General features: G+C 39.3%; 2 protein-coding genes across 2 annotated transcripts; both read left to right on the top strand.

Moving 5' to 3' along the window:
• Window positions 1–4,280: 4,280 nt before the first annotated feature.
• On the top strand, window positions 4,281–5,132 carry LOC133109481 (gastrula zinc finger protein xLCGF3.1-like). Its single transcript, XM_061218804.1, has one exon. The coding sequence runs from the start codon at window positions 4,281–4,283 to the stop codon at window positions 5,130–5,132; it is 852 nt and encodes a 283-aa protein (XP_061074788.1).
• Window positions 5,133–11,783: 6,651 nt separating this feature from the next.
• Window positions 11,784–22,655, top strand: LOC133109795 (oocyte zinc finger protein XlCOF22-like). The gene is made up of 2 exons (XM_061219392.1): window positions 11,784–11,903; window positions 18,357–22,655. Exon 2 carries the CDS (start codon window positions 18,390–18,392, stop codon window positions 19,944–19,946), a length of 1,557 nt encoding a protein of 518 aa, XP_061075376.1. The 5' UTR covers window positions 11,784–11,903; window positions 18,357–18,389; the 3' UTR covers window positions 19,947–22,655.
• The last annotated feature ends 802 nt before the right edge of the window (window positions 22,656–23,457 follow it).

Raw genomic sequence — 23,457 nt, 5'->3', positions numbered from 1 at the left:
CTCACCACATCCTTTTAGATTTTAACAATTTTTTAATGCATGACCTACATGAGTATTAGAATGTGGTTTGGTCCTGAGCCAAACATTCAAAAGACTGAGACCCAAAGCTGTTTAAAGGTGTAAAAACTTTTAAACATTCATGTTTAAAAGTGTACATTTGTAGTGTCGTCAGATGTATCAAAACATTGTACAACTGTACAGCAATTAAAGCTCATTGGCTGAAAAATGGTTCCAACTGCCACAGGCAATGGCATTCTGGGGGTTTATTCCGATTGTTCGTGTCGCTGTCCAAAATGCACTCCAGACAAGCAATCACATAAGCTCTGTGTACTATTGATTCAAGCGAAGACTACATATCTAGTTATGAAACAATACCGGTTTGTTATCGGTAGCAACAAGCAAATTGGGTATAGTTAGCTTGAAGAATTTACTAATATCCACTTCCGATAAAATATAGGCAGCGTATATACAGCGTCCGCTGTATTCACAGGCAAAGCAACAAGCGCATCTGATCATCAAACTAACAGTTAACTAGTAAAGTGCAGAGCTCCACCAGGAGAGCACACAGCTGATACATGGTTTGTTTACATGGTGAAACCATGCGCCTTTACGCACAGCCAACATTCACTCATACAGTGGATTAGGAAGGCTATATAGTAGGGAGGGCAAAGTAGAGCTTTAGAATATAGACCGCTGTGTGTGCACGTGAGTTCGCCAATAATTTCTCACAGAAAACGTAATTTGTACAGTTTTTTTACTTCACAGTAGAGGTGATCAAATTTACAATAACTAAGTGCTAGCGTGTTCTAAGCCTTTACTGGTCCCTCTATGAGGCTAGCATGATGTAGCTAGCATACGCGAATAGCACAAAGCCATACAATTTGTTTTTTGACGGCACTTGGGGTCAGTCGAACAATATTTTACATTACGTTATTGGCATTTGGCAAACGCTCTTATCCAGAGCGACTTACAGTTGATTAGACAAAGCAGGAGACAATCCTCCCCTGGAGCAATTATTGTGGCTACACCAGGATTAGGACCACCGACCTTGCGTGTCCCAGTCATTTACCTTAACCACTACGCCCCCATTTATAAATTAAAGCATTCGATTCGTTCAACGGCACCGAACATTTCTGTCGCACCGTCCATAAATGGCAAAAGTCCCACCATAGGATGGTTTTAAACCTTTAAAAGTTATACATTTTCTGAATCGTCATTCATTTCTCTTGGCCGTTATCGGTGATTCCGCGTGATCTGAGAGTTCAGTTGCTATGTACATTACGTTAGAAGGATACAACACGGTTATTTGCAACGTAGGCGCACGCTCGAGAGCGTTCACATGATTGAAGTCTGACATGTCTACTGTCAAAATCCATTGAAACTATTCAGAAGTAACCAGGGACTTTGGGTTTATAAGGCGGGACATACCGAGTATCCAGCGAAAATATTGACCTGGCTACAGCCTGGAACTGCCACCAACTGCCATGTATGAGCGCGTGAAGTCAACCAGTAAATGCTATTGTTGCGTCAACATTTTCGAGCTCCATAAATGTAAACATGGAATAGTCAATGAAATCTGCCTGTTTTTCGGTGCTGTCGGGGTACAGCATTTAACATTGATGGGATGCTGGTAAAATGAGCGCTTAAAAGCCACAAAACAGTCATTTCATGACATTAAAATTCCACCTGAGCATAATTATTGTCAACAACAGGTTAATTTAAGGTTAAACTGAGATTTTAATCATAATACTCATGTTGATTTCCGGAAAAACATTTTTCGGTTGTCCTCCCTATTACAGGACAATCAAGTCGGTCTAGCTGTAGCTAAAATGAACAAAAACCCCAGCCAGTGTACAAAAATCAAAAGATGACTAAAGAGTCCACATTAGTACATGAACAGCCATCAACATGGCTACAGTCTAATGGCATTCCAAATGAGAATTCTACTACACCTTAGCCATTGTTGGCAGAGTATGCTGTGAAGTGTCAATCTGGGGAAGTCGTTTAGGAACATGAAATTAACCTTTATTTTGCAACTTTTGTGAAATCGGACACCGGAAGTAAGATTCGTATTGGGGCGGGCTTCCGCTGGTCCTGCACGATTATCACAACTAGTCGAACTCCATGCGACTTTTTATGGTTAACGCAGATGTAACGTGCATTGGGAACCTTTACCTCCAATAATTACATTACATCCAAAAACGATTGTGCAGACGTAATCTATTCATCATCCAACCAGGGTAAGTATTTCCCCCATAGTCTTCATGCTTTAACGAACTGCTTCATGAATGTTTGCAGAAGATATCGGATTTCAAATTTGTCAGTCGATTTTAGCCTGGAGTTGTCGCATGTTATGTACAATTCTTCGAGTTATAAAACTTCGGATTGGCCCAGACATCGGGATATACAAGTACTGGAGAGAGCTTCCGCCTGCTGGTTCCATGGATTTCAATGAGAACTGTTCAATTGTGCGAGGAGCCGATTTATGGAGGATTCCATGTTTGACTATGGGGCTTTGTCGCATGCTTAGTTGTTAGTGGCGCTACTTTGGCACCGGAGCATGTGCATTGAAAACCTAAACGGTAAGGAATGAATGGCAATCAAATCGGTCCTTGTAGAGTAATTCATTCAGTGGGAAATTTTGAATTGAAAAGTACTGTCCAATATAGTAAAAATTCACCATGGTAATCGTAATTTTGAATGGGCTTTAATGATAAAATGTGCTTTTCGTCACCAAAGGCTAAATACGCTGCATTACGTCGTAACCACTGGAGTTTGCGTGTTTCTCTGGGTGGGGGTCCAGTGTTCACTTTACTTCACTTTACCGAATGAACTTGGTTACAATGGCGTCAGATTTTAAGACTAAATTCGTCCATTGAACAGGTCCTCCATAAATCGCGTGGAACATATAAATGGCGAGCTTGATAGAAAAAAAAGGCTTTGCAGTATCAGATCAATATTTTATTCCTAAGTAGGCCTATTATACCTTATTGAAGGACAAAACGTTTAATAATCTACCTTACCATCTACAGGTGCTACAGGTACAATAATCTAGAATCTCAGAATATTAAAATATTATATAAGACCAATCAAAAAAATGATTTATAATACAGGAATGTCAACCTTCTGAAAAGTATGTTATTTTGTGCACTCTATTTCGGGGCTCCTACTGCACATATTACTGCATCAATGTGGCGTGGCAGAGTTCAGATTTTCCACTTTTATTTCTTGGCATTTACACCTAGATCTGTTAAACTACTTAGAACATAGCACCTTTGTAATCGGACCACCCAATTTTTATGTTTAGAAAAAGTATTGGTAGACCTGAGTATTTATGTAAATGAAAGTAAATAATACTTAATATTTGGTAGCATATGCCTTGCCTACAATAACTGCATCAAGCCTGTGACCCATTTATATCCCCAAACTGTTGCATTCTGCTTTTGTGATGCTTTTCCAGTCTTTTACTGCATCCTCTTTCAGTTGTTATTTGTTGAGGGGTTTTCCCCTTCGATCTCCTCTTCAGAAGGTGAAATGCATTGTCAATTGTCTTCCCCTGTTTCTCTCCAAGAGCTGTCCCAGCTATCAGATGTTTTTTTTATTTTTTATTAAGGTAAAACCCTTGCCCTGTTTCTCTCTAGGAGCTGAACATCTGCACACCTGTGAGCAGCAGTATGATGCAGACAGGAGTCATTCTGAGACAGGACACTGAGACAACACTACCAGAGCTCACTGAGCAGCACAGGATCAGACTGAAAGAAGAGGAACTCGGTGGACTGGTCCACATGGCAGAGTCAGAGACGTGTGCTGCAGCAGGACTCAACACTCTGGAGCCAGTGTGTGTTACATTACACAGTGGGGTCAGTGATGTACACCATACACACACATCACTGATTAAAACAGAAACTGATCTGGGCTTCACCCACCCTGGGGACCTTATTAAGACAGAGACACTAGACAGTGCAGAGCTGGGATATGTAACCCATCTGTATCCTGATCAAATCAAAACCGAGACTGATGATGGAGGATACCTTAAGGCAGAACACATGAGTGACTTGGAGAATATTAAATGTGTTCATTTGAAATCTGATGAAATGAAGTGTGAATCCAGTGAAAGTTTAGTGAGTGATCTCATGAATGCTATGATGAATGGAGCTGCAGGTGATCACAAAGCCAAGACAGAACCATCACAATGTGCAGGAGAGCCAAATCCAAACTGTAATCCAAATCCAAACAACAAGCATATTAATTGCCAGGGAACAAATGAGAGAACTGAACCCATGATAACCAATTCAAGTAAAATCCCAAGCCTTTTGAATTTCTGTCAAAAGGAGTCAGTTAATATAAGTAAACGTCAAATTAATACTGATGAACAGCCATACAGATGTACATGGTGTGAGAAGTGTTTTAATTTCAAATCTCATTTAAATGGACATCTGATAATTCACACAGGTGAAAAACCACACAAATGTACTCATTGTGAGAAGTGCTTTTCCACAAAGGGTTATTTAAATATCCATCAGAGAATTCATACAGGTGAGAAGCCCTACAATTGTATTCTTTGTGGAAAGTGCTTTTCCTCAAAAAGTAAATTAACTATCCACCTGAGAACTCATACAGGTGAGATGCCCAACATATGTATTCTTTGTGGAAAGTGCTTTTCCACAAAAAGTAATTTAAGTATCCACCAGAGTACTCATACAGGTATGAAGCCCTACAATTGTATTCTTTGTGGAAAGTACTTTTCCACAAGATATAATTTAAATATCCACAAGAGTACTCATTCAGGTGAGAAGCCTTACAAGTGTGCTCATTGTGGAAAGTACTTTTCCACAAAAGCTTATTTAAATATCCATCAGAGAATTCATACAGGTGAGAAGCCCTATACTTGTACTCTGTGTGGAAAGTGCTTTTCCACGAAAACTAATTTTAATATCCACCAGAGTACTCATACAGGTGAGAAGCCACACAATTGTATTCTTTGTGGAAAGTACTTTTCCTCAAAAAAGAATTTAAATGTCCACCAGATAACTCATTCAGGTGAGAAGCCTTACATTTGTTCTACATGTGGGAAGTGCTTTTCCAGAATATCTCATTTAAATCGCCACGAGATGATTCATGCAGGTCTTTAATGCAAGATATTTATACTCCTGACAATTCAACCAGATAAATATCCCTGGGAGTATACACTGAGTAGGATGTGTTGAGGAAACATAATTAACCTGCCACCGTACCATTTAACTTACCATTCCTGCAATAGCCCTGCGAATGTATTCAGTTTGGGTTGGGAGATGTTTTTCAGAAGTGTTTTTCTTGGGTACACAGCGTGGGATGTGTTATTTAACAAAATCATATTAATTTCTACCAACAAATCAATCCATTGGAGGATCCCTCCATGTGTAGTGCACAGTATGGAAAGTGCTTTTTCAAAGCAAGAAATCACCAGGGGCCTCATTTATAAAACTATAAAAGGCATATGCCTTCCTGAGCAATTTCTTTTCATAAATCTCAAATCAATTTGGAATTGTCCGTACATGCACGAGCCCAACACACCGCCTAGTTCACTCCCACAATTTCCCATAAATGGTTAAGGAAACGCCCTTAATTAATATTGATGATCATAGAAATGTCCTTGCTAATCCCAATGTATGCAATGTCATTTAATGGCAATGTCAGAGTGCAAAGCAAAGAAGAGAAATTTAGAAAGATAAATAAGAAAGATAATTTGGACATTGATGGAATTGTTTCACAAAAGCAAATTTGTCCTCATTTAAATGGTTAACCAAACTGAGTTGTAAATGTTTACAAAAAATTACTAACTGGCAATATTGCAGTGCCCTGTATAGATTCTAAACTAGCTACCAATCTGTGGCTATTTCAGAGTGTTTGGAATACAAACACTGCAGGGAATTGAATGCTGCAGTACTATAGTTATCAAATAATTTCTGTGTGTTCTAAATCTGTAGCTGTTGGTTCACTTATGGCTTATTGTATGGCATTTTTTCATTCGTCTTTATTTGTTGACTCAAACTGACCGGCAAACTGAATATAGCTTTCCACTATGCGGCATCTATATAAAAATAAATAAAGCAATACATTATCCTTAGGCTATTTATCCATTGGATATTGAAAGCGAAAATTCCCTGCTTTCAGCAAAAAATTTTAGCAAATTTATTAAAAATAAACAACTAAGAAATCACATGTACATAAGTATTCACAGCCTTTGCTCAATACTTTGTTGATGCACCTTTGGCAGCAATTACAGCCTCAAGTCTTTTTGAATATGATGCCACAATCTTGGCACACCTATCTTTTGGCAGTTTCGCCCATTCCTCTTTGCAGCACCTCTCAAGCTCCATCAGGTTGGATGGGGAGCGTCGGTGCACAGCCATTTTCAGATCTCTCCAGAGATGTTCAATCGGATTCAAGTCTGGGCTCTGGCTGGGCCACTCAAGGACATTCACAGAGTTGTCCTGAAGCCACTCCTTTGATATCTTGGCTGTGTGCTTCGGGTTGTTGTCCTGCTGAAAGATGAACCGTCGCCCCAGTCTGAGGTCAAGAGCACTCTGGAGCAGGTTTTCATCCAGGATGTCTCTGTACATTGCTGTATTCATCTTTCCCTCAATCCTGACTAGTCTCCCAGTTCCTGCGACTGAAAAACATCCCCACGGCATGATGCTGCCACCACCATGCTTCACTGTTGGGATGGTATTGGCCAGGTGATGAGCGGTGCCTGGTTTCCTCCAAACATGACGCCTGGCATTCACGCCAAAGAGTTCAATCTTTGTCTCATCAGACCAGAGAATTTTGTTTCTCATGGTCTGAGAGTCCTTCAGGTGCCTTTTGGCAAACTCCAGGTGGGCTGCCATGTGCCTTTTACTAAGGAGTGGCTTCCGTCTGGCCACTCTACCATACAGGCCTGATTGGTGGATTGCTGCAGAGATGGTTGGCCTTCTGGAAGGTTCTCCTCTCTCTACAGAGGAACGCTGGAGCTCTGATAGAGTGACCATCGGGTTCTTGGTCACCTCCCTCACTAAGGCCCTTCTCCCCCGATTGCTCACATTCCTACCTAATGTGGTGCCCTCAATGCAATATGAGTGCAGTCGACCAGACTGATTACATTTGGAAACATGCTGAAAATTGCGCTTTGATTTTGGCCTGTTCACCCGCAGTGCAGAGAAACTTTATGTATCGCTGGGTCATTCCAGTTATGCCATCCCACATGGATGGCATCACAAGGTTCAATGAGAATTGTGAAATCCCTCTTCCCCTTACACCAATTCCCTCTGGAATCCGTTGGTTTCCAGAAACCCTAGAGTGGTCAAAATCTGTAAAGGGACCTAGTATTGGCCAGTTTCTGTAGGTTGGTCACTCTAATGTTGGGCCCAATTCAGCACACAATTCCAAGAGAATTGCTCTTAGGAATCAAAATCGGCTCATAAGCCAGTCAACATCTTGGGCCGGAAAATCCTAAAGTAGCCATTGCACATTGTTACACACGGTCGTCACCCAGCCGTATTGTAACCCTTTGACAATTAGTGGAATTGCTTAACACTTTGAATCAATCAGTGTGAACGAATTGATGCCTCAAGGGATGCCTTTTGTGTTTTATTGGGAACAAAAAGATTTCTCTGGCATGGATTTTCCGCTGACAGTGATTTTAAGTAATATTATTAGCAGGCTTCCAAATTGTCCTAATAGAGTGAAATTGTCATTAGAACATATTCTACATTTTATTTATTTCACTACTTTGCCTGCAGAGTCGCTGTTGCCCTCTGCCTCCATAATGTGTGTACGCATGAGTCAAAGTTTCTGTAAGTTTCGTTTGTAAATGGTCGCACTTTTCCTCATCAAGTTTTTTTAGATAAATAAAAATGCCAATTTATGCTTAGAAAGTGGCGTACACACGATTAAAAATAAATAAATAATAATAATAATTTTTTGTATGTACGCAATGGTTATAAATGAGGCCCCAGGACAGAATTCATCCAGGTGAAAAGCCAAAAAAGTATCCGCAGAGTGGTCAGATCTATATCTTCAAAAAATAACACATAATTTATTCAGGACTAACCCTATGTGCATTAATATGGGTGTTTCCCAGGTAGATAATTTGTGCAGGTGAAAAGCTCTTTATACCAACTATGTTTTTCAATAAAGTTTGTTATTTATGACTCCAAGAAAGCGTATACTGCTAAAAAGCTTGTCTAATTCTCATTGTGTGAAGTGTTATATGGCGTCATACTTCATTAAGTGTTTCCAATGTTCATCCAATTCAGAACAACACCTGATGAATTGTATTTTTTCAGAAATCGCCTGAAAACTGTTACAAATATGCAGTGTTGGATTTGAAATGCAATGATGAATATGAGGTTAAAGTGAAGACTGTCACCATTAAAGGAATACACCAACATTTTGGGAAATATACCTTTTTTCCGACTTATCCAGATTTTGGCGAGATGTTCGATTTCATTTACATTTTTGTGCATTCACTGGCTCAGTTTCCATGTTAGTTTACACAAGGTATCGTGTATTTGAAATACAAAATACAAAAAATTGTTAAAACAAAGACGCATCAATGCTCTTGACCAATGGCTTCAAAATAAACTTAAAATCTTAACTTCACATGGATTTACACTACACATTTACACTGACTTCAGCGTGATTGTGTACTGTTAATTTTCAGTTTTTCAATCATGTAATTGTTAACTGGGAAAAGTGACTTCTTATTTCAGGTGAAAGAAAATCTTTGGCAACATTAAGGTTTCATGTGTTATACTGACCCACCCACCATGTACTCTGGTGTGAAGTCTGCTGTTGCTCAACCGATAGAAGACACCAAATGACAGATGATTAAGTTCATGATGATGTAAATGTCAATGTAAAATGATAATAAGAGAACCATAGCATTGTATTTGTTTTTGAAGAAGATATACGTGTCTTTAGGTAGGGTATCCAATATGGGTCAGCTTTGGGTTTCTGTCTCTTGAATGGTTGGCTCAGGACCAAACCACATTCTAACACTCTGATATAGGTCAACATGCATTAAAATCGTTCAAATCTAAAAGGGTGTTGTAAGAAAGTGATTGATTTCTAATGGAATGGCCCATAACTGTTTTCAGTAAATACAGTTTATTAGGACACCCCGTTAAATATTCAGTTATTCATGAAGAAATTATCACATATCAATGTCTAATCTTGTTTTTATTTATCTCTGGAAAAGAAAGTGATCTAATTGCAGGTAAACAACAACAATTAACCTTGTTTTATAAAAGACATCAACATAAATGCATATTCTAACTGAGGAAAAAGTTAGGACACCCTACCCCCTAATACTAATAATAGTGTTACCCCCTTTGGCTGAAATAACTTCAGTGAGACGCTTCTTGTAACCATCTACCATTGTCTCTGACATCGGTCTGAGGAAAGTTTGCCCCACTCCTCAACGCAGAATTATTTAACCTGTGAGATGTTTCAGGGGTTTCTTGCATGTACAGCCTGTTTCAAGTCACCCCACAGCATCTCAATGGGATTAAGATCTGGGCTTTGACTGGGACATTCCAGGACTCTCCACTTCTTAGTTTTCAGCCAGTCCTTGGTGGATTTACTGGTATGTTTTGGGTCATTGTCATGTTGCAGGGTCCAGTTCCACTTCAGCTTAAATTTTTTTACAGATGGTCTCACATGTTCCTCAAGCACCCTCTGGTACACTGTAGAATTCATGATAGATTCTATGATGGTGAGCTGGCCAGGTCCTGCTGCAGCAAAGCATCCCCAAACCATGACACTTCCACCTCCATGCATTTTACAGAAAGTTTTAAAAAGGATTTTCTTCAGTTTTCCTTGTTTAGTGATATTACTTGAATCTCTCAGTTTTGTTAAAATTGATATTAAATATCCATATGTCTAAAAATGTTTAAAAAACACAATTTTCCATAGGGTGTCCTAATTTCTTCACATGACTGTAAAAGAATGGTAATTTTAAAAATGTCCCCATGTTTTCTGTTTACTCTGTATCCTTTTGTCTATTGCACATTCTGTCTTAAAATTCGAAATTATATTGTGTGTCAAGCAGTAATGGAGGAAATGAGGAAGGGAGCAAATACTTTTTCATTGCACTGTATATTGTGAATGTGCACATGCAAAAGGATTTCATGCTATGTACATATCTTTATGAACTATAAGTGTTACTGCTTTCTACTTTACTACCCATTTGTAAATGTAGTTTAATTCCTGCTGCAACACTAATCATGTAATACATACATTTAGCTCATATGGGGTGTGTATTGTATGAGTCATGTTCATGCTCACCTACCGTAAATCCTCAAATTGTCTCCGGGGTCTTTTATTTATGTAGGCTGCACAAAGCACAGGCCTTTATTTGGGGCAGGCTTGTATTCAAGGCTGGCCTTTATTTCTTATTAGGCTTCTGTTGTAGAATTTTATTCTTAGAGATAAAGTAAAAGGCTACACTTAAAGTGGGTGGACATGTGAGAGGCAGGAAATGCTCTTGACCAGCTGGTTGGTACCTTACATGGCAGCCAGTCGCCCTTGGTGTGTGAGTGTGTGTATGAATGGGTGAATGAGAAGCATCAATTGTACAGCGCTTTGGATAAAGGCTCTATATAAATGCCAACCATTTACCATTCACATTTGCTTTCTCAGAAGCTGTTTGCTATTGTTGGTTAATGTTTACACACATTGATTTAATATCTATGTTCTATTTAAGCAATTAATGTGTGTTTGAATTGTAGTACTTTTTCTTATTACAATGGTTGTTTATTTTTACCAAAATTGATATTAATATTTATTACTGTCAGTCTAGTCCTGATTCTGTCGACGATCATAAAACCAAGTATCGCAAATAACACCATTACATGCAATACTTCATCCATTTTAGCCAATGTGTATTGTCATTTCTGAGAACATTATTAATATTAACTGGAACTCACCACCATATTCAGCATGACCATCATAATAATCAACATATAAAAGTTATTTTGGATTAATCTGAATGTTGGTCAGCATATAAATCTTTTTTAGGGTCACCTTTCTGTACTGGTGGAGGGTTCTGACTAGCTGTGGCCACAGGCTCCTACAAACACCTCCAGTCCTCCCACAGTCCCCCAGCAGCTGCTCTCTCAGAAATACAGTAACAGTGTGGGTACATTTTTGTTCTTCGAGGATCAAATTTCCGAAATGTAAACTGAAAGTACAGTAAGGTTCTCGTTGGGTACAAATGAGCACATTTTCCAAGCAAAAAACATTGTTTGGAAATTAATTATACATTGCTGGCTAGGATTACAATTTAGTTGCGACGAGCAATTTTTAGGCACTTTTCCTACATTTATTTCTGAGAGTGTGGGCAGCCTCTAGCTCTGCAAGGCTGCTAGTTCGTATTAGGGCAGGTAGACTCAGAGCTGCTGCCTGCTACGGCTGCACTAAACAAGTGAGATACATTACATTACATTCCAGATACATTACATGGCATTTAGCAGACGCTGTTATTAGGATTTGCCATTCTCCATATGTCTACCAAATTAAATTTTTGTTTTTCCTGAACTATTTTCAGTTGTCATTCACACATTTGAATGTTACATTTTGGCAAAACAAAATAAAAAGCTTCATGACTAATTTCTTTATTTGGCGGGGGGGGCGGGGTCGTCGTTTTTAAACATGAAATTAGCTTTTATTTTGAAGCTCACATGGAATCTGCTCCGGAAGTTTGATTCGTATTGGAGCGAGCTTCCGACCCCCTGTCTTGCTCTACTCACACAACTGGTCGAACTCCGGCGACTTTTTATGGTTAACACAGATGTAACGTGCATTGGAAGCCTTTACCGCCAAGAATTCCATTGCATCAAAAAACGATTGAGTAGGATTAATTGATTCATCATCCAACCAGGGTAAGTATTTTCCTCCTAGACTGGAAGTTGTAGCACGTCGTACAATTCATTTTCGAGTTCTAAAACTTCGGATTGGTCCAGCCACCGGGATATATAAGTACTGGAGAGAGCTTACGCCTGCTGGTTCCATGAATTCGAATGAGAACTGCTCAATTGTGCGAGGAGCCGATTTATGGAGGCTGCCATGTTAGTCTATGGGGCTTTGTCGCATGTTCAGTGGCGCTATTTTGGCACCAGAGGATGTGCACTGGAAACCTGAACGGGAAGGAATTAATACTATCTTCTGTGCACCTCAGAAAGAAATCGTTCCGTGGACAGTAATTCATTCAGTGGGACATGTTGAATTGAAAACTACTGTCGAATATAGTGTAACTTCACCATGGTAAAATCGTAGTTTTGAATTCCCTTGACTGATTAAATGTGCTGTTCGTCACCAAAGGCTTAGTGAGCTGCAATACCGCCCGTAACCACTGGAATTTGCGTGTTTCTGTCGGTATTTCGGTCTGGGTCATCCTGCGTTCACTTCATCCAATAAACTTGGCTACAACGGTGTCACTTTGTAAGACGCTTGTTCACTAAATTCGTCCGTGGAACATGTAAATGGATAGCTTGACAGAAAATAATCTTTGTTTGTTTGGACACAGTTTTATCAATTATCCACTTCCCTCTTTGGTGGGAAACAAATCATCTGATGCCTACTTCATGATTGATTGAGGCTACATTCCTGACACACCCACCAAATGGGAGCAAACCTCTAAGCCTGTTGCGAATGTTGCACATAATTGGGAGGAAACGTATCATTGAACACCGAAACCATAGCAAAACGTGGTGCATGTCACATTTTCATAATAATAATAATAATAATAATAATAATAATAATAATGAATAAACTAGGCTAATTCTAAAAAAATGAATTAGCCTGGCTTCCTACATCCTGTGTGGTCCTGTAATTTGAGGTCCTGTTGGAACTGATCAAAACATGCTATGGCTTTGCAGTATCAGATACATTTTTGTATGTAAGTAGGCCTATTATATATGCTTTTTGAAGCATATAAAGTTGAATTTTGATTAGACACTTTCCACCTGACCAACTTGGTTGAATATGCAACACTTTTTGGTCATTTTCTTTCTGAACCCAACTTTGGCCTAGATCATTTTTTCTACAATTATACAATTTGACTTAATTTGCTGGCGGGTATTTTTGGAATATATGAATTTGTTTCAGATTTTTTTTTGCCAATTGTGCATTTAACCTCGGATTGGCGGCCCAATTATGCCTCTCCCTGGTGCGCCAGCCGTGCTCGGCTTTGGCAGGACTGGGGCGCAAACCTTGGTCCTCGGTGAGCAACTGCATCGAACTGAAGCCTGCCTCAAGATCCAGTTCCTTAACTGTGCGCCACATGTGGCTGTTCTTAGTTGTAGAAGTTTAGAAGTTACACACCAAGTGGTGCTGGTGCAGCAAGCCATCAAAGAGTAAAAATAGAAAAAAAAATCCAACTGGCATCATTGAGCACTTATGAATGTCTATAACTGTTTTCCTTTTCAGCATTATGAAAATCTGAAAGTAATGTCAGGGTACACATTTTCTGTTTTTTTCCCTGCTTAATGGCAAATATATGGTCCTCTAGATTTTACAAACCTCAATTACCCCTTGCCAGTGACCCACCCCTTATTTAAAAGATAATATCCAATGCGGCTCATGTTCTGGATTTCATTTATTGAGTATTTGAGGTGTGAATCCAGTGAAAGTTTAGTGGGTGATCTCATGAATGCTATGATGAATGGAGCTGCAGGTGATCACAAAGCCAAGACAGAACCATCACAATGTGCAGGAGAGCCAAATACAAACTGTAAGAAGGAAGAAATGCACGATCCCCTGACCCAATGTGGGGACTTAAATCACCACTGTCATATAAATGGTGAGAATAGTCAAACCAGAATTGTGCAGAAAGGTAGAAATGGCAGCTACTGGCATATTAATTTCCAGGGAACAAATGAGAGGACTGAACCCATGATTCAAGTAAAATCCCAACCCTTTGAATTTCTGTCAAAAGGAGGCAATTGACAGAAGTAAACATCAAATTAATACCAATGAAAAGCCATACAAATGTACATGGTATGAGAAGTGTTTTAATTTCAAATCTTGTTTAAATAGACATCTGATAATTCATACAGGTATAAAACCCCACTAGTGTTTCATAATTTAAAAGTCCACCAGAGAACTCATACAGATGAGAAGCCCAACAATTATACTCTGTGTGAAAGGTACTTTTCCAGGAAATGGCTTTTAAATTGGCACCAGAAAATTCATACAGCAAAAATTACAAATGTTCTTTGTGTGGAGTGCTTTTCCAGAATATCTCATTAAAATTTCCACAGGATGATTCATGCAGGTCTGCTAGATATTTATATTCCTGACAATTCAACCAGATTAGTATCCCTAGTAGTATAAACAGAGTAGGATGTGTTGAGTGAACATCATTTAACTAAGCCCTGCAAATGTATTCAGTTTGGGTTGGGAGATGTTTTTCACAAGTCTTTTTGTGTTATTTAACAAAATCGTATTAATTTCTACCAACAAACCAATCCACAGGAGCATCCCTCCATGTGTACACAATGTGGAAAGTACTTTTTCAAAGCAAGAAATCACCCGGGGCCTCATGAAACTACGAAATGTTTGCGTACGTACAAATTAGGAAATGGAAGTATTGTCATTTATAAAACCTTGTGTATGGTTTTATAACTGCCAGTGCGCAATTTCCTTTTAGAAATCCCAAATCAACTTGTAATTTTCTGTACATGCACGAGCCCAACACACCACCGAGGTCACTCCCACAATTACCCATAAATGGTTAAAGAAACGCCCTTTATATTGATAAGCGTAGAAATGGACTTGATAATCCCTATATAGGCTATGTCTGTTAATGGCAATGTCAGAGCACAAAGCTAAGAAGAAAAATTTAGAAAGATAAATCAGAAATATAATTTGGACATTGATGGAATTGATACACAAAAGCAAATTTGTCCTCATTTAAACGTTTATTTGCTAACCTATGACCAAATATTTTTTCTGAAGCTGAAATGGTAAGCTTGGTTTAAAATAAATGTGCATTCACCACCAACCGTATTAGTCCCATGCCATATAAAATGCATTGGCAAAGTTTACTGTTACATAAAAATATGTGAAATTGGCTTTAATTTTAAATCATTAGACCAGTCGCCTATGATAAGATAAATGACTGGAGCCCGCAAGGTCGGTGGTTTCATCCCTGGTGTAGCCACAATAAGATCCGCACAGCCATTGGGCCCTTGAACAAGGCCCTTAACTTTGCATTGCACCATGGGATGATTGTCTCCTGCTTAGTCCAATCAACTATACGTAGCTCTGGATAAGTGTGTTTGCCAAAATTCCATTAATTTAATTAATGGAAGAGGAATGAATACATAAATAATTTTTATTCTAACAGATTAATTTTTAAAAATGACACGCGATCGACCAGTATGCCTGGATGTAAACTACAGGGACTTAACTAGCCTACAGACTGCTGTAAATGCGAGGTTACACTGCACAATGTCAATGTAAATTTAAATCTTTCATTTGACAATTTGGCTATTATCTCACTTTCAGTGTTATTAACTATTAAGATGGCCCAAAATAAAGTTAGAAAATGTAATTAAATTGTCAAAGATGCTCTTCTGCATACCACTGTTGTAATATCTGGTTATTTGCATTACTGTCACCTTCCTGTCAACTTTGTGACCACACAATTGGTTGATTAGAAAATTGCATGAATAACGAGGTGTAATAAAGTAAAAATCTTCCTAATAAAGTTTCACTACTTTGTCTGCAGAGTTGCTATTTCCCTCTGCCTCCATAATGTGCGTACACATGGGTCAAAGTTTCTGTAAATGTGCAGCAATCAAGTTTTTTCAATTTATTTATTTTTATCCCAATTTATGCTTAGAAAGTGGTGTATGCACATTTCAAGCCCTTTTTTTGTGTACGCAATGGTTATAAATGAGGCCCCTGATGATTGATTAAGGCTACATCCCTGACACACCCACCAAATGGGAGCAAACCATAGAGTGTGTGAGAACATGGACTTAAGTGGAGCAAACCTATCTCAAAGCCTGTTGCAAAACGTTGCACGTCATTGGGAGGAAACGCATCGTTCAACAAAGAAACCAAAACGTTTTCCGATGTGCCCCAGCCCTCAGAAGGCTGTCATTCTAAACTGCTGCTGTAGGGTGCAGGTAAATTTCTTTCTTTAGAAACTTTCTACCTTACCATCTACTTGGTTGAACATCTAACACTTTTTGGTCATTTTCTGCCCAGACCCAACAAAATATTTTTTTATCCTTGGTACATGTCCTGTTCTTTATTTTACACTTACAGTCTCCTCCAAAAGTATTGGAACAGCAAGGTCAATTTCTTTGTTTTTGCAAAAGATGAACACGATACCAGTTCAGAATTTCAGCTTTTATTTCCTGGTATAAACCTAGGTTTGTTAAACTACTTAGAACATAGCACCTTTGGTATCAGACAACCCAATGTTTAGGTTATCAAAAGTATTGGAACACAGAGTATTTAAGTAAATGAAAGTTAATCACACTTAATATTTGGTAGTATATCCCTTGCTTACAAAGCCTGCAACCCATTTACATCACCAAACTGTTGCATTCTTTTTGTGATGCTTGTCCAGGCTTTGAGATGTTCTTTGTTTTGGGGTGTTTTTCCCTTCAATCTCCTCTTCAGGAGGTGAAATGTATGCTCAATTTTCTCAAGGTCTGGGGATTGACTGGGCCAGTCTAAAACCTTCCAGTTTTTTCACCTAATTGAAGTCCTTTGTTGTGTTGGCAGTATGCTTTGGGTCATTGTCTTTCTCCCAATTAGTTTGGATGCGTTTCTCCATAAGTTGGCAGACAGACATGGCGACATGGCTCAGGCAGTAAGAGCAGTCGTCTGGCAGTCGGAGGGTTGCCGGTTCGATCCCCCGCCCGGGCTGTGTCGAAGTGTCCCTGAGCAAGACACCTAACCCCAAAATGCTCCTGACAAGCTGGTCGGGGCCTTGCATGGCAGCCAATCGCCGTCGGTGTGTGAGTGTGTGTATGAATGGGTGAATGGAGAAGCATCAATTGTACAGCGCTTTGGATAAAGGCGCTATATAAATGCCTGCCATTTACCATTCTTGTAGATTTCTGAATTCATCCTGCTGCTACCATCATGAGTTACATTGCTGTACTTCTTTGCAAATTCTAATCTCGACTTCTGATTCTTGTGGTATAGCTTCTATATTGCTGCTCTCTAAGTCTTCTTCGAACAGTTGATTGAGAACCTCACCCCTGCCCTGTGGAGATTGTTTTTGATGTCACTGACTGATGTTTTGGGGTTTTTCTTCACAGCTCTCACAAAGTTTTTGTCATCAACTGCTGTTGTTTTCCTTGGTCGACCTGTTTCATGTCTGTTGCTCAGTACACCAGCAGCGTCTTTCTTTTTCAGCACATTCCAAGTTGTTGTACAAGCTATCCCCAATGCTTGTGCAATGGCTGCGATTGATTTCCCCCTTTTCTAAGCTTCAAAATGGCTTGCTTTTCTCCTAAAGACAGCTCTCTGGTCTTCGTGTGGAGTCTTCATACTGCAGAACTATTTACTTTGTAACCAATCAATCTAACAGGACACATCTGGGACACATGTTCCAATACTTTTGCTCACCTAAAAATTGGATGGTCTGATAAAAAAGGTGATATGTCCTAAGTTGTTCTAAAAAATCTAATTTAACACACCAGAAAATTCACAGGTGAAAAGCCATACAAATGTTCTCATTGTGGGAACTGCTCTTCCAGAAAATCTCATTTAAATTGCCACAAGATGATTCACGCGGTATGCCTAAGAGCAGCTCTGAACACACAACGCATCATAAGTGGATAGGCTACTGCAGAAGAAGTCTGAAAATAAAGTGTAATCAATATGTAATATAGTGCTTGGGGAGTGTATAAAGAACATTTACACAAAGTTAGAGCAAAATTGGAGCGGTCAACTCCCACACGTCTGGTTGATTTTGCAGGGAATAACCCATGTACAGCAGCCTCAAAATCCACAGAGAATGTCCACAGGGTTTCTGAAGATGCTGCTGGTGCACACTGATTCCACCATGAATGTCATGGAGACCAGTGTTCTGCCCTTTTGCCATGGCCAGCCCATTCTTCCTGTTCTGAGGCCCTTCAGAAATGGCTTTCTTTCAGTGTTCACAGTTGAAGCTAAAACTGTATTTTTAAATTGACCACAGGGTGCGCTCTGGCATTTTGAGTTAGGGTTACCACTACCTCAAAATGCCAGAGCGCACCCTGTGGTCAGTCAGGTATCTGCAGGACTGCAGAGTGAAAATAATGTGTCAGCTGTTGCAGTAGGACCCATGTGATTAAGGTTAAAACCATTCCCCTGTTTCTCTCCAGGAGCTGAACATCTGCACACCTGTGAGCAGCAGTATGATGCAGACAGGAGTCATTCTGAGACAGGACACTGAGACAACACTACCAGAGCTCACTGAGCAGCACAGGATCAGACTGAAAGAAGAGGAACTCGGTGGACTGGTCCACATGGCAGAGTCAGAGACGTGTGCTGCAGCAGGACTCAACACTCTGGAGCCAGTGTGTGTTACATTACACAGCGGGGTCAGTGATGTACACCATACACACACATCACTGATTAAAACAGAAACTGATCTAGGCTTCACCCACCCTGGGGACCTTATTAAGAAAGAGACACTAGACAGTGCAGAGCTGGGATATGTAACCCATCTGCATCCTGACCAAATAAAAACCGAGACTGATGATGGAGGATACCTTAAGGCAGAACACATCAGTGACTTGGAGAATATTAAATGTGTTAATTTGAAATCTGATGAATTGACCTGTGAATCCAGTGAAAGTTTAGTGAGTGATCTCATGAATACTATGATGAATGGAGCTGCAGTTGATCACAAAGACCAGACTGAACTATCGCAATGTGCAGGAGAACCAAACCAAAACTGTAAAAAGGAGGAAATGCACGATCCACTGACCCAATGTGGAGATTTAAATCACCACTGTCACATAAACGGTGAGAATAGTCAGACCAGAATTATGCGGAAAAGTAGAAATGGCAGAAACAAGCGTATTAATTGCCAGGGAACGAATGACAGAACTGAACCCATGATAACCTATTCAAGTAAAATCCCAAGCCTTTTGAAATCCTGTCAAAAGGAGGCAATTAACAAAAGTAAACGTCAAATTAATACTGATGAAAAGCCATACAAATGTACATGGTGTGCGAAGTGTTATAATTTCAAATCTGCTTTAAATAGGCATTTGATAATTCATACAGATGAAAAAACCCACAAATGTTCTCAGTGTGGGAAGTCCTTTTCTACAAAAAGAAATTTAAATGTCCACCAGAGTACTCATACAGGTGAGAAGCCCTACAATTGTATTCTTTGTGGAAAGTACTTTTCCACAAAAGGTTATTTACATGTCCACCAGAGAACTCATACAGGTGAGAAGCCCTACAGTTGTTCTCTGTGTGGAAAGTGCTTTTCCACAAAAAGTAATTTAAATTACCACCAGAGAACTCATACAGGTGAGAAGCCCTACAGTTGTACTCTGTGTGGCAAGTACTTTTCCAGAAAAAGTCATTTAAATATCCACCAGAGTACTCATACAGATGTGAAGCCCTACAGTTGTATTCTTTGTGGAAAGTACTTTTCCACAAAAGGTTATTTAAATATCCACCAGAGAACTCATACAGGTGAGAAGCCCTACAATTGTATTCTTTGTGGAAAGTACTTTTCCACACAATCTAATTTAAATTACCACAAGAAAATTCATTCAGGTGAGAAGCCCTACAATTGTATTCTTTGTGGAAAGTACTTTTCCACAAAAGCATATTTAAATATCCACCAGAGAACTCATACAGGTGAGAAGCCTTACAAATGTTCTTTGTGTGGGAAGTGCTATTCCAGAATATCTAATTTAAATCGCCACAAGATGATTCATGCAGGTCTTTAATGCAAGATATTTATACTCCTGACAATTCAACCAGATGAATAAATGTTTATAAGAAATTGCTAACCAATATTTTTTTCTGAAGCTGAAATGTTAAGCTCAATTTAAAATAAATGCGCCATCACTACCAGCCGTATTATTGTGGTTTGAGCAATATTGCCATAGTAGCAATCAATCTGTGGCCATTTCTGGGGGTTAAGATTGCAACACCGCAGGGAATTGAATGCTGCACTCCTATAGTTATCAAATAATTGCTATGTGTTTTAAATATGTAGCTGTTGGTTCCACTTATGTCTTATTGTATGGCATTTTCTCATCTGTGTTTATTTGCTGACATGCAAATTAAAACTACCAGGAAACTGAACATAACTTTCCACTGTGCAGTACCTAGATGAAAATAAGTAAAGCAATTGGGCTATTTATCCATTGGATATTGAAAGCGAAGATTCCCTGCTTTCAGCGAAAAAGTTAATCTCACAACCAAGATTGTCCCGTGCCATATAAAATGCATTGGCAAAGATTACTGTTTCATAAAAATATATCAAATTGTAGAGACCTGTATTGGCATATATATAAAATCATTAGACCAGTCGCCTATGGTAAAGTAGACTCAGTATTCATATTATATCAGGCAAATATTTCTCCCAATGGAGTGCACAACCCCGTCTGTAAATTCTTAACAGCATCATATTTACAATTTCATGCAAATCTGTCAGGCAGAAGCCATAGGGAAGCCATAAGCCATAGGGAAGAGAAGGGAGGACTAAGGTACAATTTGAAAAGGTGTGTTTTTAGCCTGCATCGAAATAGGGGGAGGGATTCTGCTGTCCTGACAGTGGTAGGCAAGTCATTCCACCACTGAGGAACCGGAACGGAAAACAGGCGTGAACGTGCAGCTCAACCACCAGGTGCAGACTGGAGTGGTCTTGCTGGGGAGGAGGGAGTGATTAAGGATTGTATCTAAAGTGGGGTAGTCCCCTTAGCAGCCTGAAATGACACGTGATGCATGCCTGGACGAAACCACTGGGATTTAACTAGCCGACAGACTGGTGTAACTAGGTTATACTGCACCATGTCAATGTAAATGTAAATCTTTAATTTGGCAATTAGGCTATTGTCTGACTTACAATGTTGACATTTAACTTTAAAATTTTGAAAATGCAATTAAATTTGTCAGTACAGTTAAAAAAAGAAAAAAAATGAACCCTAGCGGTTATAAGCACTATCGGTTACACGATTACCCGTTTAAAAAATGGGATGGTATTCGTTTACGAAAACTGATGATTTGCCATGTCTTTATTTTTTTATACATTTTATTCATCACGGACAGTGTATATTAATCAACATTTTCTGTTTCCACATCAATGTAAATGTGCCATTTTCATCTGTAGTCCCTAACCTGCATAAATGGTAAATGGTTGGGATTTATATAACGCCTTTATCCAAAGCGCTGTACAATTAATGCTTCTCATTCACCCATTCATACACACACTCACACACCAACGGCAATTGGCTGCCATGCAAGGCGCCGACCTGCTCGTCAGGAGCATTTGGGGGTTAGGTGTCTTGCTCCGGGACACTTCGACACAGCCCGGGTGGGGGATCGAACCGGTAACCCTCCGACTACCAGACGACTGCTCTTACTGCCTGAGCCATGTCGCCCGCCTACCTGTCTTCGGACTGAGGGGACTGTCATGCTCTGCTGCCAGCGAGCTGCTGCTGCATCTGCCCTGATGCAGTCATACAAAGCTGCCCTGCTGCCTGGTTCATTCTGCACTCTAAAGCCATTGCACTGCCTGGCTCTTTCTGCTGCACTGCTTTCTCTGGAATGCTGCCTTTGCCCATATTTCATGCTATTGCCACGTTCACTTGCTGCTTTTGCTGGAATTATCCTGGTCTTCCTAATTCATGCCGTCAAAATTGTTGCGCTCCCACCACCACCCCCGCATCCACCAGTGGGCTCTGCTTCTCAAGATCCCCATGAGGGGGGGTTTGTAGCCACTCCTTGTTTCATCAGGCTTTACAACAGGGAGTGATGAGAGGCAGAGCCGACGGCAAAGTTTGCATTAACATTATACCTCAATAATATTGCCTATTTCATCATTTTGGTTTTCTGACTTCAGATGTAAATAAGTGTCTATCCTATAACATGTTAAAGAATGTGAGTTCATGCATTTCCAAATTAAGGTTTACGGCAATGAATTAGCATATTTATTTATTTTGGAGCTTTTTTGGAAGTGTTCTGATAATAAGAGAACCATAGCATATATGTCCAATATGGGTCAGCTTTGGGTTTCTGTCTCTTGAATGTTTGGTTCAGGACCGAACCACATTCGAACACTCATATAGGTCAACATGCATTGAAACATCGTTCAAATCTAAAAGGGTGAGGTCCAAAAGTGATTGATTTTTGAAGGAATGCCCCATAACGTTTTTCAGTAAATAAATGAATGGTAATTAAAAAAATGTCACCATGTTTTGCGTTTACTCCGTATCCTTTTGTCTATTGCACATTTTTGTCTTGAGATCTGAACTTTATATTGTGTGTCAAGCAGTAATGGAGGAAATGAGGAAGGGAGCAAATACTTTTTCATTGCACTGTACATTGTCAATGTGCACATGCAAAAGGGCTTCATGTTATGTACACATCTTTATGAACTATATGTGTTACTGCTTTCTACATTAGTGCCTCTTTGTAAATGTTGTTCAATTCCTGTTGTAACACTAATCATGTAATAAATACATTTAACTCATATCGGGTGTGTATTGTGTGAATCATTTTAAATATGTTCATTCTCACCTTATTCAATTACTAGATGTTGTATTGGGTTGATTGTTTTAATTTTGCTTGAGAGCATGGTTTGTAATCCCCAATATTCAATTATGGGTGGATATGTGATCGTTACACTCGCAAAAGTTCCTACAGCAAATACAAAAATCTGATTCTCTTACGTTACCTTCAGATTAGGTTCTTTCACATTTGCTTTCCAAGGAGCAATTTGCTATTGTTGGCTAATGTTTACACACATATAATATCTAAAATCTAGTTCAGCAATTCATGTATTTTTTTAAATTGTAGTATATTTTTAGTATTACGAAAACTCACCATAGGAAAACTATGCCTTGTAAATATGTAGATATGTTGGGACACTGAAATGGCTAAATTATGCTAGGCTGTGAAGTTCAAATCCATCTTGAAAGTAAGTTCATGGCCAGATTGAATAACTGTGCTGTATGCATTTCACCTACTTGCGCTACGGCATAGCTTTAGTGCAAACGATGAATATATATAGGCTATTTTATTTTTATCCCAAAAAAGTGTACATTTTTGTCGCACCTCTCTTTCAATTGGACATATGACTTTGAACTTTACCTCTGACTTATATAGCTGTCATTTAAGAAATATATGGCCCAAGTCAAGCTTCAAGTTGATAATTTGTTTGTCCCAATCTGATATATAGTTCTCGAGTTTTCAGCAAAAATGTGTTTTAGTCTGGTTGGCTGGCCATCTTGG

Source organism: Conger conger, chromosome 14, assembly GCF_963514075.1.
Source record: "Conger conger chromosome 14, fConCon1.1, whole genome shotgun sequence".
In the NCBI taxonomy this organism is placed as follows: Eukaryota; Metazoa; Chordata; class Actinopteri; order Anguilliformes; family Congridae; genus Conger; species Conger conger.
This window is presented reverse-complemented; position numbering and strand designations above follow the sequence as displayed.

Excerpts from the sequence above, each read along its gene's own strand:
- LOC133109481 (XM_061218804.1), top strand. The coding sequence starts at position 4,281 with ATGATAACCAATTCAAGTAAAATCCCAAGCCTTTTGAATTTCTGTCAA.
- LOC133109795 (XM_061219392.1), top strand. The coding sequence starts at position 18,390 with ATGATGCAGACAGGAGTCATTCTGAGACAGGACACTGAGACAACACTA.